Source organism: Miscanthus floridulus, chromosome 6, assembly GCF_019320115.1.
Source record: "Miscanthus floridulus cultivar M001 chromosome 6, ASM1932011v1, whole genome shotgun sequence".
Taxonomy (NCBI): domain Eukaryota; kingdom Viridiplantae; phylum Streptophyta; class Magnoliopsida; order Poales; family Poaceae; genus Miscanthus; species Miscanthus floridulus.
In genome coordinates, this window is record NC_089585.1 from 72,915,519 (window position 1) to 72,934,165 (window position 18,647).

Sequence of the window (18,647 nt, forward strand, 5' to 3'; positions counted from 1 at the left end):
CAAGTTCACAATTAAAGACATCTAATCATTAAAGTTCACAAGACCAACAAGACTAGACATGACTCACGAACTAACAACGTTGTAACATTAAACAAGGCACCTAACACCTATGGGGCGGTGTCAATCATGGTGAACGACAGGCGCTTCTTCTTGTAGATCGGTGGCTGCCCAAGTTGAGCACATAGTTCATCAACTTGCTTTTGGAGACGTCTCTCGGCCCTCTGTGATGCACGTAGCTCTCCCTTGACCTCTTCATCTACCCTCTGCATGGCATGGATATGTTGCACTGTTGCTTCCAGAGTTGGGTCACTCTCTGGTGGAGCCAGGACCTGCCAGTTACCCTCATAATCATTGCGAGGAAGGTACCTAAAACGATCCTCCTTCATGGCCTCAAAATGACGGCCATGGTAGTAGATGTAGGCGTCCTGCGCTGCATCTTCCATGCCATCCAATGCATTGGCCCTTCTGGCAGTAGCACGGTGGACAGTCTCCACCTCGTGTCCATTCTTTATGTCATTCCAAGCAGTGACAACCAGCTCTACCTTCCAAAAGGTTGCCTCCAAAGGATGCTGGTACTCTGCACAATGATAGCTGATGGAGGCGTGCAGATCAAGATAGTAGTCATCCAGCACATGTGTAAGGAGGGTGTGGTAGTAGGCCGTCTCTGGGGCTGGCTTGAAGTAGTACTTGCACTTCTAGCCTACCTCCTCATCCACCATAGGGACAGCTGGGGATGGCACGGGTGTAGGTGAAGTAGCTGATGACTCCTTGGGTGTAGCTACAGCAGGATAGACAGGTGCATCCGCTGGAGTAGGAGCAGGTGCAGGTGTTGGGGTAGCCATCTCCTCATCATCGGAGATGATCACAATCTCCTTCTCTACCTGTGGAGCACGGGGGGTGAACAAGGCATGGTAGCCTGCAGTGCTGAGGCGGGCGGTCTTCGGGTTATGAGACATCTATAGATTTAAAGTGAGATAGAATTAGAATCAACAATTTTATATAACAGATTAAGGTATGAAAAGCATAAATATTTTAATAAAATAACAAGAATAAGACAGTAAGCATGAAACCAGAGGAGCAAAGATGCTAAAACGACCGTTTCTAACTAGGCTTGCGTCCTACAGTCAACCTAGCTCTGATACCAATTTGTCACACCTAATTTTAAGGATAAAATTGAATGCACTAAACTCATGTGTGTCTAGGGATCAGTCACACACAAGTTGACAAATTATAAAAAGTAACATCACAGTATATCTTACATCACGATTAATAACAACACATAGTCTTACACAACACAGCGGAAGATAAAATGATAACTCTCTCGTGGAACTCTATCACAGGGAAGGTCAACTGGTTGACCACAAGCCTAATAATCCTCAGGAAACTCCTCATACCCGTTGTCATCTGTTACCCATCTGGGATTTTTATCCAAATATAGAAAGTAAATAAGCGTAAGTACTTCCCGTACTTAACAAGATAACATGGGGTTATGAAGCTCAAAAAGGATGACACAGGTTTACTGCAGTTAGCACTTTTAGTAAGTCCAGATTTTATTAACAAGTATAATCAAGTTATGCTTAAGCTCCCATTTAAACCCCACATAAGCAGATATCAGAATCATTTGCATCATATTATCATCGTATACCATCATAAATGAACCACAATGAGTAACCAATTATTCTGTGAGTTTTTCGGGCCGCTCGTAACCGTGAGCACGGCTGTTATAACAATTTGTAACCCTTTGCAAAGGTGGTGCACATTCACCGCGAGTTATGATTCCCATATGCCCGAGTTAATTACTCCCATGTCACTGCCAAGGTGAGCGGGCAGGGTACACTATGAAGCAATTTCATAGGTTTCTCTAACAAGTTAGGGCCGCTAGGTTTCCTCGGCAGGTAGATGTAGGAACCCCCCTTTCCTATAGCACATATCCATCGCGGCTATACACATAGGAACAGAGGCAGCCCTATACCCAACATGGCAAGCCCCTTTTGTGCCATAAAAGTAACCTCTAACAAGCTAGAAAAGGTCCTATTACTAAGCTAAAGTCAAAGCCATATGACTCTCACGGTTGCACTGTCAGTCCCAGCTTTTGCTGACAGATAAGTCCTTATGGAGGGCTTAGGGCATTATGATCAAAGTCATTTGCACCTTCGCCCTATGGATTAGTTATTATAAATCATGTATTACCTTTAGTTCCATAGAACCTTTAACCATTGTTTAGATCATGTTCAGTTAGAGCGCTAGCAATCTACCCAAATGCAATTAAGCCATAGGAGTCAAGGAAACATGTCATCAAATGACTAGGATGTCCTTATGGTTATCAAAGTTAGACACATGCACATAAGTAAATGATTAAAGTGAATAGGACATCAAGGTAGGCCCATGCTATACTTGCCTTGGTTAGCAAACTCCTGCTGATCCTACTGGTCGTCAAAGTACTCTGGTCACCAACGTTCTCCTCACCGTCTGAACACGACCAACACAACAACATACAACATTCTAGGAGCATTCATGCAAAGCAAACAATACTACAATTAAAACAGTACACCAGCACTATAGGAAATAAATTAAAATATTTATGAAAAGAATATACGTCTTGCTACGATCACGGCAACGCGAAGTTCACGAAAAACGGAGCTAATACGTGAAAGTTATGATTTAAACGGGATTTCCTATAGCAATTTATTTACTTAAATCTAACCATGAAATTTAAAAGTTGCAAACATGATTAATAGTGGTACTAACATGTAGATTATGAAATTACGAAACTAACGCAATTTGAACGGGTAAATTCGGAGCTAAAACAAAGTTTTTATGAGCAAAATAAATCTGGTGGCATTTTTGTAAATACTGAAAACGTATTTTGGACTAAAATAGTATACTTTACGTTTTCAAAACGAGAAAACGTACTCTAGAAACGTGCTTTGAACTGCGGGTTAGGACTTAGAAAAACTCAGGGTCTCTTTAGCAATTATGCCAGGGCGAAAGGGTATCGGCCATCGGTGGCCGTTGGATCAAGAACAGACGGCTCGGATTGGAGAGGGGAAGAGAGAGAAAGGGAGGCGCCGGCCGGAATAGTGCGGCCACGGCGGTGCAGCCATTGCCGGCGGCGAGGTGGTTACCGGCGCGCACGGAACTTGGCCTACGGGCCACGGTTCGAAGAACCGAGGGCACCGGGAGAAAGAGGGGGAGAAGGGGACCTCGGCCAGGCCGATACGGCAGCTGGAGAACGCGGCCGAGGCGGCGGTCGCCATGGCCGGCGGCCGGGAGCTATCGGGCGCACGTGAAAACGGTCATACAAGCCATGAAAATCGAAAATAACGGCATTGGGAGGTAGAGAGAAGCAAGGAGGTTCTCACCGCGGGGAAAAACAAGCGGAGGCGGCTCGGGGACAACTGTCCGCGCGGAGGGGCGGACGGCGGATCTCGGCGATGTGCGTGCGGCTTCCTCGTGCACAGGCGAGCGTGGAATTGGAGCGGGGACGAACAGCAGGGAGGGCGGCGGGGTCACGGCTCGCTTTTGTAGAGGCCGGGCACGGGGGGGGGGGGGCGCTCCCACGACGCGAACGTGGGCGCGGAGCGACGACGGTTGCGCTAGGACTGGGCGTGGTGGTTGCGGGAGGAGGGGGACGGCGCTGATGCGTGGGCCCGGGCTGGCAGCGGTTGAGGGCGGGCGAAGGGCGCGGCAGCTGTTGCCTGGCCGAGCTGGGCCGGCCCAGGAAGGGAAGAGGGGAGGGCGAGCGGGCCACGGGGAAAAGGCCTGCGGGCCGAATGAGGAAGAGAGGGGAGAGAAAAAGGAAATTCTTTTTCTTTTTCCAAACAAATTTTTCAAACTCATTTTCAAGTTGAATTTGAATTCAATTCAAATTTTAGTCAAAGCTAATCATTACAAAAACAAATGTGCATCTGCATGTATGCATCAACTTGTATCTTTTCCTTACATTTACTTTTAATTTCATAAAAATATTATTTCCTAAATTTGAATGCACATATAATTGCATAAATAAATCAAATTTACTTATTTTAAAAGAATGGAAATTTTTGGGTGTTACATTATGTGTGTTAATCATTTTCATGATGTCCAATCAGTTTTATGGTGCACAGTTTTCTGATTCCTGAAAATGTTTGTGAGAAAACATGTATAACTTAAGATGGAGATTGGCAACTGTTATAGTTATGCTGGGATATAATAATTTTCCTGAAAGCAAGATGCCAAGACATGTGTTTCTGGACTGCTAATACTGCAAATGTATTTGCCTGAGATTGGGATGGATACTAGAAAATGCACTGTGAACCAGCAACACAGTGTAGGAGCACTGTTGGTGCATGGCTGAATTATGAACATGACAGCTTCATCCATGCCATGGAGACTGGAGAGGTGTCCAAGCCATATTTGATTCTTATGGTAAAGCTTGAATGTATCATTTTTGTGGTTGACTTCGATCAATGTTGGGCTGAGCCAGTAAATTGTCGTCCTGGTACCAACTAGATCCACAGAAATATAATATAAATGGAAGCAATGTTACTAAAAGGATACATGATTAGATCTTAAATGGTCAGCCAGAGTTACTTTATATACCTATTCATGCATGTTATGTTCTGAGTTCTGACACTTAAACCAGCTGCAACTCAGTCTGTCAGTCCGGGCATGTAACAGAACCGACCAAATCATAAGAACGTAAGTACAAAAACAATCACCGAAGTGATCAAATTCCTGTACTTAAGCTCCCATAATCCTGGTAGTCCAAAAATCACGAAGGATTTCAACCAACTCTCGACATACAAACCAAGATCGTAGTGATTCAACACAACACATCATTCATTACAACATTTAGCAACTAGCATTCGGATTACATCCATCAGAGTTCAAATAAAATATTACAAACCAAGTTCAAATTTACGGAAGCAACATAGTTTAGTACATAACTTCATAGTTTCAAATACATTGCCAGATCTTAGTCATGTCCCACAAAAGCATCATCAGTTACGAGAACTAGGAGAGACTGCGCCCAACGGTCTAGTCTTCATCCCCAGCTGGGAGAAGGCAATACTTGCAGCAACCAAAGTAGAACTGGTCATCTGCAACAGGTGGGAGATAAACTCTGAGTATGAGAAGGTACTCAGCTAGACTTACTTATCAAAACCAGAAATAAAAGACACCAAGGGTCATGCAAGGCTAGCTTATGAGGTGGGCTAGCTTGACACAGTTGCATAAAAGAGCTTATGAATATAGTGACCAATTTAAACTTAGCATCAAGCTTATCATCATTTACCTATCCACTAGATTAGCACCTGTACTAGAGCACTCATTTATTAGGAGCAAACAATATTAACCATAGCAGGTATAATAAGGCTGTCATCATCATATCATCATTTCTGAACCATTATGTTATTTAGTGTATCTACTTTGGAGATAAGCCCGTCAAGTTCTCACTAACCGGGAGAGACGGCGACTCGAATCGAATTACAACTCAGCTGAGGGGGTATTCCTAACTCTCACCCTAGCATACTTTGCAAGGGTAGCCGTGGGTCACCTTTGGGACAACTCAGGAACCAACTTCACGGGTTCGATCAGCGCCAGCACTCTCAGGGATTACCCTTCTACCAGGACGATCAGGACTTTTAAATCACCTGCCCTTGGACTCACGCCTACGGCTCCCTTCCGAGGCGCACTTTATACTTATCGACTCCTGGCCTGAGGTGAGCTACTCGGCTTCGTGGTCGGTCTCCAAACCCAGCCAACTAAGAGAGAGGCATGCGTTCAATATGAACAGGAAAGACTCCAAGATTCAGTCCTTAAGCGACACAGACGGAGTCACTACAAACCGGCAAGCCTCCGCCCGGTCTTCATTTCAAATTAAGTCAGGTTCTTTTCCACGATAGCAAATATAGCCAACCGTGCCATATGTATCTTCCTATATCTCGCAGGTGACAAGAAATCACCTGACTTCTACCACGTTTAAGTAGGGCTAAGCACTACACGAGCCTAAGCTACATAGGATTCAGGGTATCAATATCTAGACAAGGATTGGATAACCAATGCAGCAAGTGTTTGCATCCAACACCTAAACTTAATGCAACAATTTATATATGTAACAATAATACTTTAACTGCATTTCGGAAATTAGGAGGCTTAATATGCTCCGGGGCTTGCCTTTCACAAAGTTGCACGGACGGTGATCTGGGCACTCAACGGCGACCTTGTCTGGCACTTCTCCCGAGGGCTACACCTCCTGAACCTCCGGTGTTGGCTGCTGCTGCTCCCCGCTCGGCTCCTCGAATTCTAGCAGTGTCACACCTTCTGGTACACCTATTGCATACCGATGCACAAGATAAATATCATGGATGCATAAGGAATGACATGATGCTCATGATGAATGGATCACAGTAAGTGTTTAACGAAATATCACTGGATACTCGTTTACCGATTAGGAATAGCCCTATTCAAATCACTTTAAAACATTTATCTAACTTAACTTGAAGAACGAGATCAACTTACCTAACTTGCATAACCTAAGATAAAGATGCTCATCTTCAGTTAAAGGCCTAACACCTAGGAACATTACCACAAGCTTAGGAATAGTAAAGGCATACTTAATTCAAAGTTAAGATTTCACATGCAAACGAGCAGTTTCTTAATTCAATCACAACAAGAGTTCTATAAATTCAAATGACTTGCAAGAGGACATTCTGGAAAGCTTATGAAATTCTCTATAATTCATTTATAAACATCAAAGCATGATTCTTATGTTAACCAAATTGAATTCAAGTAAACCTAGAATCTATCCAGAAATGACAGGTTTACTAAATTAAATATTTAGTGATGATGCAAAAGCATAATTGGACCAAACCAAGTTTACCAACTTGTTGTACATATCAGAGGAACATCAGAAAGTATAGTGCCAACCTCTAAATAAATTATTTAATGTCCTTTTTTAATTTATTTAGTTAATTAGGTGATTAAAGCAATATATAGTAAAATTGTTCAGAAAAATCTACAAAAATTACAGTAGCTATCTCATGCTTCCATAGACTACCATAAAAATTTCAAAGCAATTGGTCAAGCAGAACTTGCTGTATCAAAAATAACAGATGGCAGGGCTATTTCTAGCATAATTAGGAAATCCTATTAAAAAGTGTCAAGCAATAGATTTCACATTTTTCCTAGTATCATTCTAGCATAAGAATAGCACTCACCAAATTTTACCTTTACTGGATCTATAGAAAAATTATGAAAATTCACACAAGATCCATCTATGCAAACAAGAGAATTACCTAACTCCTACATACAGTGTCCAAAATGTATGAAAATTTAACTACAAGCTATTCATGATATGAGCAGTACACCATAAAAATTTCATGCCATTTGGAGCTACATAGAAAAAGATATAATTACCCCTATTTCCCTCATGATTAAAAGAGATAATTAGCAACTCCATTTTTCATAACAGAACATGGCATAAATTATATTTTTAATATAAACTAGACATTACCAGGAACTCAACAAAATTGGAACCATATCATTTGGATCTACCAACTAAGAGATACACATTTTTGAATTTGTACACAAATCTGTGAAAAAGAATAAAACGAAACAAAATGGAAAACCTAACCCTACTGCTGGGCCGGCCTAGAAGACTCGGCATGGCCTAGGTCAGGCTCCCGCCTCAGCTCAGCGACTGACGTGCGGGTCCCGCATGACAGAGAGACAGACAGGGGAGGAAGGAAAGACGACGGCGTAGCTCGTCGCCGGTGGTAGCTCCGGCGAGGCCATCGGTGCCAATGTGTTCGCCTCACCCATGCGCATCTAGGGACACCCTCAATTGTAGCTATTTCCACGGCTAAAGGAAGTGACGACGGCCATGGCGGCGCACGGCCACTGGTTGGCCGGCTCCAGCGAGGCGACGGCATCACGGCCACTGGTTGGCTGGCTCTAGCGAGGCGACAGCGTCACGGCCCTAGTGGGTGACCCTACGAGCATTAGCATCACACCCAGGACCCAGAGCAAGGAAAAGATGAGACAGCAAGGGGCTCGAGCGGCACAACCGTGTGCGAGCTCGGCCGGCGGCGGTCATGGCGACCCGGTGGAGCCGCACTCACGGTGAGCTCTACCTGAGGCAAAAACGCGATGACGGTGTGGTCGCGGATGTGGAGGAGCTCATGGTGGTGCTGTGGCTCTAATGAATCAGACCAAGGCGCTCGGTTGAGGGGGATTTTGGCTCAGCGGCTGCCACGGCGTCCCGGTCGCCGCGCTCACGGAGGAAGGAGATGGCAGAGAGTGAACTAGCGAGATGAAGAGCGAGTGGTGAGGCGCTGGCTTTCATCAGGAGCACGGACACGCGACGTGGAGACGCTGGCAGAGCATGTACGCCACGCGGTGGTCGGACTTTGAAACGGCCGACCACGGCGCTAACTGAAGGTTTTCTGAAACTTTGATTCAGTGTTCCATGACGACGACTGACAGGCGAAATTAACAGTGTTGGATCTCTTAAACCGTGACGAGTTAGTGGAAGTAATGTATACAAAAGTTGTAGAGCTATGGTAGGGCTACAACTTTGATTTAGAAATCAACAGCTAATTCTCCATGGATCCTGAGTTGTATCAAGCCAAAGTGGGCTCGATCCAACTGGAATGGCATCTATGACTTAGAAAAATTTTTAAGTAAGAAATTAGCAGGGAAATATGACTTGTGGGCCTTGTTTGAACATGTTCTAGCCATTTTCATGAGTTGATCATAAAACAACTTTTGTTCCTTGATAAATTGGCTACAACTTTGGTAAAGGGTGCACAGCCATGCAAGGTCTCTAGATTGGACTTTTGAATCAGTCAAACCGAGTCACTCTATGAGTCATTCAAAGTCAAACCTCCCCTAGAGGGCAATTTGGTCATTTTGGTCCACATGAACAATGTCCTATCAATTACCCTAAGTGTAGTTAAGGTGTATTAGACCCTAATTAACCACTTTACACAAGTGCTACACCAACTTCTAATGACCACATGTGATGAAGCAACAAAACAATCAATTTCACTCTAATGTTGCAATTCCATGTTTCACATGTTTCATGACTTTGTTGTTATTTTAAACTTGTCATATTACTACCATGTTGCCATGTTTCAAGGTATGAGAAACTCATGTTGCATTCACCTGTTGCATTACTACTATTCACAAGCAATCCAGTATGAAACAAACATAATTGTGAATGTTGCATATGTATGTTTCAGTAACAATGACATGATGAGATAGATGATGCACATGTTTATGAAATGAAATGCAATTTTTGTGGAAGCCAAACACCTAGGGTGTTACAGGGCACTTGCTTGTTCTGCTGGGCAGGAGTTTTATGGGCGTTAGTGGAAAACTAGAAACAAGATGGTGGGAGAAGGTGACAGTGGAAGGTGGCGTTCAAGGAGAAGGAATTAAACAGGTGGATAGGATCCTAACGGTGTTGGGACAGTTAGCTGTGGTCCATTTTAAGATGTTACTCTACTTTGTTTCCACGGCGGTGGATGGGTGTGCTTTGTAGAGGACTAGAGATTGCTTTTAAGGAGACTTTGCTTTTAATCTGGTTGAGGTAGGAGTCGAGTCCACAAGGCGGTGCCGTTTTGCTTCATTCAGCCTGTTCGCTTGTTGGTTTCAGCCAGCCTAAACCAATCAGTCAATAATATTTTTCTCTCACAATAAACCAGCACTAATCAGTCCAAACCAGTCCAGAAACCGACCAGCGAACAGGTCGAATATTGTGAGAAGCCATAAACTCCGGTACTATGTTATAACCTTTCGATAGAAGTCTTTGTCTAATGAAAAAAATACCCACATCTTCTACCCACCGACTGGTGCTCAGGCAGCGGCCGCCGTCGAGCAGCTATCTCATCATGCAGTCAACCAATGCTGAAACTCACCAAGCTTTCAATAGGAAATTTCATGTACTTCTTGCGCGGTTGCGCCTTTGTCGCCTCCATGCCATTCTACACCGTGATGCCCTGGCTCGCTCACCGGTCTCTTTGCTCCTGCAACGGACGCTAGCGGCAGCTTAGTGATTCGAGATCCAGAATCCTCCATGGCAATGGCAAAGGTAACGAGTTACTATTACCTTTTTCCTTTTGTCTTGTTATTGCTTTGCAAAATCTCAAGTAATAGATGTGCTCAGACCCATGCCCACCCATCGTAGATCATTAGGAATTTTTGTCCAGCTTATTTTGAATTTTTATCTCAACTTATTTTGATTTTTTGTCTCATTGAGTTGGAAAAAGAATATGTACTACAGAAAGGGCAGAATAGGATGGAACTAAATCATGGCAAGATCATTAGGAATTGAAGCAACAGGACCCTTTAAACTATTACACACAAGCCAAGTCCACCTTAAATTTGATGCGTTGCAGATAAGTAGCACTACATGGTGACAAGCCGACAAGTTACTATTAATTCATCAGATACAGATACGGTGGAAAAACTCAAATACATTTTCATGCAGGCACTATGGACTACTCTACAACACAGCAGAAGCTAAGTTTGTCTCGAATATTCAGTACATAATGACAATGTATTCTCCAATATATTTTTTATGACACTGGATGACTTTCAGAATTCAGATTAGACGAAAGGCTTTGGGGGCATCTGCAGATTCTCCAACCTCCCTGTTAACATGTTCACCACTTTTGTCATTGAGGGTCGATTTTTTGGGTTCCACTGAATGCACCATAGGGCCACCATGGCTAGCTGTCTCACCTTTTCTTTCTCTCCTCCAGTCATTTCCCTAGAAAGTACCAAGTCCTGCCCAGTGATTACTCTCTCAAAGATCCACACTGGGAGGTAAACTTCATTTTGGCTATCAACGCTTGGGTCTGAGTTCCTCCTTCCACTTACCATTTCTAACACCAGCATGCCAAAACTGTAAACATCCGACTTGTAGGATACCCCACCAAAATTCCGAGAGTATAACTCTGGTGCAATATATCCCATAGTGCCTCTTGCTGCTGTCAAGGTAACGATGCTTTGATCTCTTGCACACAGTTTTGCTAGGCCAAAGTCTGAGATCTTTGGATTGAAGTTAAAGTCTAGCAAGATGTTGTGCGGTTTGATGTCAAAGTGGAGGATGCGTTTATTGCATCCTTGATGTAGGTATTCCATTCCTCGAGCAATACCTAAAGCAATATCTATCATTTTCTTTGGCACTAGTAGTTCCTGGAAAATACTAGAATCACGTGAGAATATATATTTTTCCAGTGACTCATTAGGCATGTATTCATAAATAAGGGCACGCCTTGTTCCTTCAGAGCAAAAACCCAGGAGACGCACAATATTTGCATGGTGGATTAGTCCTATGGTTGCAACTTCATTGATGAATTCTTCTCCCTCTCCTGTAGAGTTCTCTAGCATTTTGACTGCCACAGGCACTCCATTTGGTAGCTTGCCTTTGTATACACTCCCAAATCCACCCTGGCCTACTTTTTCCTTAAATCGCCTTGTTATCTTCTTAACTTCAGAGAAACTGTACCTTGTGGGTTTTGATGTGCCATATGTCTTGAGAAACATTTCGACCTTCAAGTGTATCTCCTCATTATATCTTGTCTTAAGTGAAAGATAGAGTCCAGTGGCCACAATCGACAGAAGAACCACTATTGTGGCAACCGATGATGTAGCTGGCAAGCAGAGAACAGGAAATCATTAACTGAGTCTCGATAGGAAGGCACCACTTGGTGTTGTTAATGGTTCTGGGATAATGTTAAGAGCCATAGTTGAGAAAGATAAGAATTTATGTGTAATGAATATCCCTTTTTATTTTGGATAAAAGGAATGTTTGATTAGCAGCAGTACCTGCAATTACCTTGACATGTGAACCTGCGAACAGCAAACAAGAAAAATAAGTCTCTATCGATGGTTTAGTATGAAATGATGATTTGTTGAGAAAGAAAAGGTAAGATCCAATACTTTAGTACAATTAGCTGCATGATGTGACCCCGCGTACAGCGTGTACAATAAAAGTTCTGTTTTTTTAAGAATCAACATACTGTATTTGCATGGATATAATGTAAAAGAGTAATGCTCCTTACATGTTTCTAAGCATGTTTGATCACAAGCAAGGTTCCTTAAGAGAAAATGCAAATATCAGAGGCAAGTTTGTGGTGCCATCTCTGGTGATTAACCCAGGTTGTACCGTTTTGCCCCAGCCAACTGTAAGCTGCATCCAGCATGCAATCTCTCTTCAGAACTACCTGGTTTGCTACAGACAACCAATTTCACATTGGTTCTTTATTCATTTGCTTTATGCAGTGTCTGTTCTTTTCTGCTATTATCCCTTCCATTGCCCACCTTATAGGCAGTTATTATCTTGCTAGCATACCACTTTGTGCTTTCGTTGCATTCACTTTCAGCAGTATTACACATCAATTTGTTTTCTCAAGTGTTTCTGTCGATTTTCTTTCTTCAGACAAATTACCCCTTCAAATTCATCTCCCTTTTTCAGGAGCACACATCATTGAAATTTGCAGCTATTTTGGTTGCAGCCTCTACTAGACTACTACTGCTGCTCTATCATACGGACAAGGAAGGATGTCTGCTAGGATCTTGTATGATGCAAATATATAATCTCAGTGTCAAGATGATAAAGCAAAGGTGATAGACCCAAACAATCCTAGCTCAGTTGCCAAGTAACATGTGTTCTGAACTCCCAGCCTAGATAAATTCCATTTATCTGGTAATTTCAATAGTATATGTTGTATTGGAGGTGTTGCTTTGCTTTTATTTTATCTCAGTTATGCATTTTTTTATCCTTATGAAAATGCTCAACAATAGTACAGTAAATTTTGCATGTAAAAGTTTTTGCCACCAATTGTATATGAAAGCAATGATAGGAGCTCTGCCTTTCAATTATGAAGAAAGCAAATAGAGTTAATTACAAGAGTGTCAAAGGGGCACCTGATAGGCTCCCCAGCCTGCCAGTACACAAGAGAGGAGATAGAGTGCCAAGAAGCAGAAATGGTAAGGCCTTTACAAAGTCCAAGCAAATGCTATCCTTCTCAATGCTAAATCCTCTCAGACTTTATTAGTAACCTGTTGCTCCGTTTGGAGCTCATTGTTAAAAATTCTTATGTTTCACTCTTTCCAGACGTTCCACCAAGTGTTACAAGTGCGTTTTTTGGTCTTTGGGTATGGTCCTCACCGTAGCTTACCACCATTTAGCTATGGTGTCAAAATTTTAGTGTAAAATCTGTTGGGCTGCACTGAATTGCTCCCGGTCCGAAAAACCTTCCACGCTTCTTGAGCTTACGGGCAGTGCAAAGGAAGATGAGGCGATCATGTGAATTGCCATTATCCTCTATTCTAGTCATCTAATTTTGAAACTGCATTGTCATAATTATCACATAGTTACAAGTGTGTTCTGTATTTATTTTACATTCTGCTTTACCAATTTAATTCCTTATTTGTTTCCCTTTCCATTAATTAATTATTTGAAACATCGTTATATGGGTATTTTTGGCAGTAGTGCCCAACGTACTACATGTAGTGAAGGGTTAGGGTGTTAAAATGCTTGTAAAAATGGGTCTGACTACTTGTATATCAAGTGCATGTTTATAATTTATCTCTTTTGTGATTTTGATTAGATTGGTTGGCATTAGTTTGCTTGGGTGAGGCTCCCCAACAAATGAGCTGCAGTACTACTCTGTAAAATAAGCTGACAATTATCTACGAAACATCAAAGAATTGCATAGTAGCATTTGAATAGACGTAAATGAATAATGTAAGGAGTTGTAATGTAAGAAACGATAGGACTATGTGGTGCTCCTTAAAAAAAAGAAAAAAAAAGATTGAACCATGTGGCTGTATGGTTTTGTCCAATTAGAGATAATACCGTGATTCATGCAGAAGGTTTGATTCCTGTCTGGTCTGAACCCACAGCGTCGCCCACCTCGTTCACACAGTGTGCAGTTGTTTATGATGTCACTGCCATCAACACTTCTATAATAATACCAATGGATTGTTCTCGACCCTGAGAAATTCAGTATTGTTTCTGCTCGCTCCTTGAATGTTGAATCGTCATTGTGAGTGTCCATCATCAGAAAGTAGGTATCAGGCACAACCTTGCAATCTAATGGAAGCACAGACATGGGTGCATAATCAGCCACCAAATAGGAGAAGTGGGATGCGCTGCCAAGGCACGAGATTGGTCCGAAGATGTAATTAGCAGCAAGATTACTTGGTGTGAACTCTCTTAAGCAGCTTACTATCGTTGCATATCCACGATCGCATAGCAGTGAGCAGGGGTCCGGGTCCTCACATTTGATAATGCTGCGAGGTAGGGACGCGGACATGAGCTTCTGCTTGCAGGAGGAAGACGAGTCTTCCACACGCGGGGCGATCGTGAGGGTACCACTCTTGTAGTCTATGGCGGTCACTTTGTACTGGATAACGGCTGCTGGGAGAACCAGAATGGTGTCGTCACCGGAGCATCCTAGCTTCATGCACGGTGCTCCGCATAATGATGAGGTATTGCTGGATTCGAGCCGGAAAGGGTACCTGATCTCCGGACCATGTTTGCTGCACCGAGATGGTGGGCAGTTGCTGAAGAAGTCGGCATCAGCCCAAGCCATGGCCCCGTACACTCCATCTATGAGAAGACACAACAACAGGGCTATTACATGAAATTCAGTCATCTCTCTCTTTTTGTTTGTTTCTTTTTTCAGCAGAGCTATGAAACAAGAGCATGCGGAAGAGGATCGGAGGAACTTCTGGAGTGGTGGTTATGTCGATGTGGAGTGGAGGACGTCCAACTCAAACTCATAACTGTAGTAACTGAGAGAAGGAAGAAGAGGTTGAGGAGGTGGAAGCAAATAAGATGCTCTAAGTTTCCATGAAACTTCCGTGTGCTCAAGTTGACTCAGAGTCAACGCTGCTCAGTCCTGTCTTTGTTGAAGACTTGGAAAGAAGGAAGTTTTGTCCAAGTCAAAAGGCATCTCAAATCATGCCGGGCCTGCTGTGCTTAAATAACTAACTAAAGCTTTTTCTTGACTTTATTTCCGTGACTGCAGATCACAGCTGGTGGGCGAACCAGGGCTTTGCTAGTTTCATGCTCTGGCGTGTCAGATTCTTTGCCATTTAGATTTTTTTTTATCAGAAAATTGTCATTATCGTCTGGTCATCCACATTATTATCGTTCTCGATATGAAAGGGTACCTGATCTCTGGACCATGTTTGCTGAACAGACATGCTGGACACAGCAGCAGAGCTATGATAAGAAATCCACTCAAGCTTCCATATCAATAGTAACTGAGAAAAAGAGGAAGACGCGGAAGTTTTTAAATAAGTCTGTGCAGTTAAATTAGTAAAGACAATTGTATGGCTGAGGAGAAATTCCAAGTTTCCATACAGCCCACTGTTTTCTCGTGGAAAGAAGACCTGCTGTTATTTGACTTGGAAAGTATCTGGTCCAAGTCAAAAACACATCCCAGTCATGTCAGGCCTGCTGTTCTCAATCAAATAACTAAGCGTCCTTCTCAGCCTGTCCATAACCCATTAACATCCTATCTAGCATTCCTGCATCTAAAATCTCTCATGGCGAACTCGTGTGCAGCATTTCTTCATCCTTCTGCTGTCTGGCAAGCTTTACTTGTCTTTATTTCCGTGGCTGCAGTTCGGGCTACAGATGCTGGGGGCCAAGGTCAGTGTCCTCCTTTCTCCTGTGGTGATCTTCACAACATATCCTACCCTTTCCGTAGGCCAGGCGATCCACCTGAGTGCGGTGTAAAAGCATACGAGCTGGTCTGTATCCACGGCAAATCCACAATTCGCATCAACACGGGGACATATTTTGTCACCAGCATCAACTATACTGATTCGACCTTCTGGGTTGTGGACGCCAACTTGGATATGCACAGCAGTTGCCCTCTTCCTCGCTGGGACCAGCTTCCTTACACTTATGAGGGATCGTACTGGACAGGTGGTTTGCATTTCCATTTTGATTTAGGCACTGATTATACCGATAATTGGGCATGCTTCATTAATTGTTCAAAGTCAATAACAAATAGTAGCAGGTACAAGCCCGTCAATTGCCTGAGTGCGAACAATTCCTTTGTTTATGTCATGGTTAACGGTCATTACAATGGTTGTATAGTCAGATCTCTTGAACCTTCTTGTGGATACTTAGCCATGATCCCCTTTGTTGATAGAGGTAGCTGGCGTACGGAGTACCCGTTTGAGTACCCGTTAGAGAATGCCAATTATACAAATATCATAGAATATGTAAGGAAGGGATTTTCTGTTCGATTTCCTGAGGATTATTATTCAGGCTGGAATGCTTCTTGGATATTCAAAAGATGCCGAAATAGTTCAACCAGGTGAGCCTGTGTTCTGCATCGAGTATGAAACCGATATATCTTGTTGTCTCGTTTCCTTTGTAATATATATCATATAGTTATCCAAAACTGTATGCTTCCTTCTTTAATTCCTTTCTTTATAACGGTGTCTTGCAGCTACTTCCATGAGCAATTATTTGGCACAAGCATCCTGAATTGGACCCGTGCTTTCTTCTGGAGTGAATTTCATTTCGTACAATGTGTATACTCATACTATACCCCAAATCATATGTTCGAGTGGGTTGTGATAGTCATAGTGCCTGCTATAAGTGTGGCCAAGTTATATTTTGGTACGTGGGGTGGGCCTACTTCTTTCTAATCATATTAGCTACCGTTTTCATTAACCTGCTTATGTTGTCTAACTTTATATTTGTTTCAACTTTTTTATGTAGTATTATGCAGGCTTGTACTCCCAGCACTGGTAGTATTCACATTCCTTGCCTACAAGTACTGGAAAACAAGGATAACGATTGATGCAGTCGAGAAGTTCCTCCAGATGCAACAAATGCTTGGTCCGATTAGGTTTGCCTACACGGACATCACTGCAATCACTAACCATTTTAGAGACAAGCTAGGTCAAGGAGGATATGGATCCGTATACAAGGGTGTGCTACTCCTAGGCGATGTGCATGTAGCCATCAAGATGCTGGGAGGCTCCAACTGCAATGGGGACGAGTTCATCAGCGAGGTCTCCACCATCGGTAGGATCCACCACGTCAACGTGGTTCGTCTTGTGGGCTTCTGTGCAGAGGAAATGAGGAGGGCACTGGTCTATGAGTACATGCCCAATGGTTCTCTTGACAAGTACATATTCTCAGCTGAGAGAAGTTTCTCTTGGGATAAGCTCAATGAAATTGCTTTGGGCATTGCAAGGGGAATCAACTATTTGCATCTGGGTTGTGATATGCAGATCCTTCACTTTGACATCAAGCCACACAACATCCTTCTTGACAGCAATTTTGTTCCAAAAGTTGCAGACTTTGGCCTCGCCAAGTTGTACCCGAGAGACAAGAGCTTTGTGCCAGCGAGCGCCATGCGGGGAACTATTGGGTACATAGCTCCTGAAATGGTATCTCGTAGCTTTGGTGCCATATCAAGCAAATCTGATGTTTATAGCTTTGGTATGCTACTGCTGGAGATGGCTGGAGGGCGAAGGAATGCAGACCAAAATGCAGCCAACTCAAGTCGAGCATACTACCCTGCTTGGGTTTATGACCGTCTAGCCGCACAAGAAGTTGGTGAGATATCTGTTGTGGCGGACATGCATGAGTTGGAGAGGAAGTTGTGCATTGTTGGGCTACGGTGCATTCAGATGAAGCCGCAGGATCGTCCGACCATGAGTGAAGTTATAGATATGCTTGAGTGTGGCACTGATGGCCTGCAAATGCCTTCTAGGCCATTCTTCTGCGATGATCATATGGTTGATACAGATTCTTACCATTTCATGTCAGAGCTGAATGCAATCGAGGAGGAAGATGATTGAAATATTTACATATCTTTGTGCTTAGGTAGTAGATAAGGTGAGCAAACATTAGCTTGTGAAACCTGAGATAGCCCGTTATGTGTGTATCCTGTTAAGCATTTTCATGATAGTCCAATAAGTTTTATGGTACATGGTTTTCTGATTCCTGTAAACGTTTATGAGAAAACATGTATAGCTTAAGATGGAGTTTGATTGACAGCTGTTTTTTCTGATAAGAAGATTGGCAAATGTTATATCATGTTCGGATGTAATATTTTTCCAGAAAGCAAGACATGTGTTTTTCTGATAAGAAGATTGGCAAATTGTATTTGCCTGAGATTGGGATGGTTACTGGAAAATGCAGTGAACCAGCAACAGAGTAGAAGCATCGTTGGTGATTTGTGAATGGCTGAATTCTGAATATGCCGGCTTCATCCATGCCAATAATTACAGTGACAGAAGGTGGAGACCAGAGAGGTGTCCATGCCATATTTGATTCTTGTGGTGAAGCTTGAAATGAATGTTGAATTGTAGCAGCAGTAGCAATTACATTGATGAGAATATGTTTTATTGCAGTTGACTCTGCTCAATGGTATACAAAGCCAGTAATATACATTGTCGTCCTATGTGCCAACTAATCTATAGAATTGTAATAGAAACCGAAACAATGTTGTTAAAAGGAAACATAATTTAATCTTAAATTGTCAGCCAGAGTTACTCCATTTTCCTATTAAACTTCTTCCATGTTGTGTTCTGACACTTAGACCACTTGCAACTCAGTCCGTCGGTCCGGGGCAACTGCAGACTACTGAAACTATTTGAAAAAGGCCAAG

At 42.9% G+C, this 18,647-nt stretch overlaps 1 protein-coding gene and 1 pseudogene across 1 annotated transcript; one reads left to right on the top strand and one right to left on the bottom strand.

The window, feature by feature from the left end:
• Positions 1-10,349: 10,349 nt before the first annotated feature.
• Positions 10,350-15,005, bottom strand: LOC136456139 (rust resistance kinase Lr10-like; annotated as a pseudogene).
• Positions 15,006-15,199: 194 nt separating this feature from the next.
• LOC136456138 (rust resistance kinase Lr10-like) lies at positions 15,200-18,033 on the top strand. Its single transcript, XM_066455920.1, has 3 exons — positions 15,200-16,334; positions 16,470-16,642; positions 16,745-18,033. Exons 1-3 carry the CDS (start codon positions 15,337-15,339, stop codon positions 17,833-17,835), a joined length of 2,262 nt encoding a protein of 753 aa, XP_066312017.1. The 5' UTR covers positions 15,200-15,336; the 3' UTR covers positions 17,836-18,033.
• Positions 18,034-18,647: the final 614 nt, after the last annotated feature.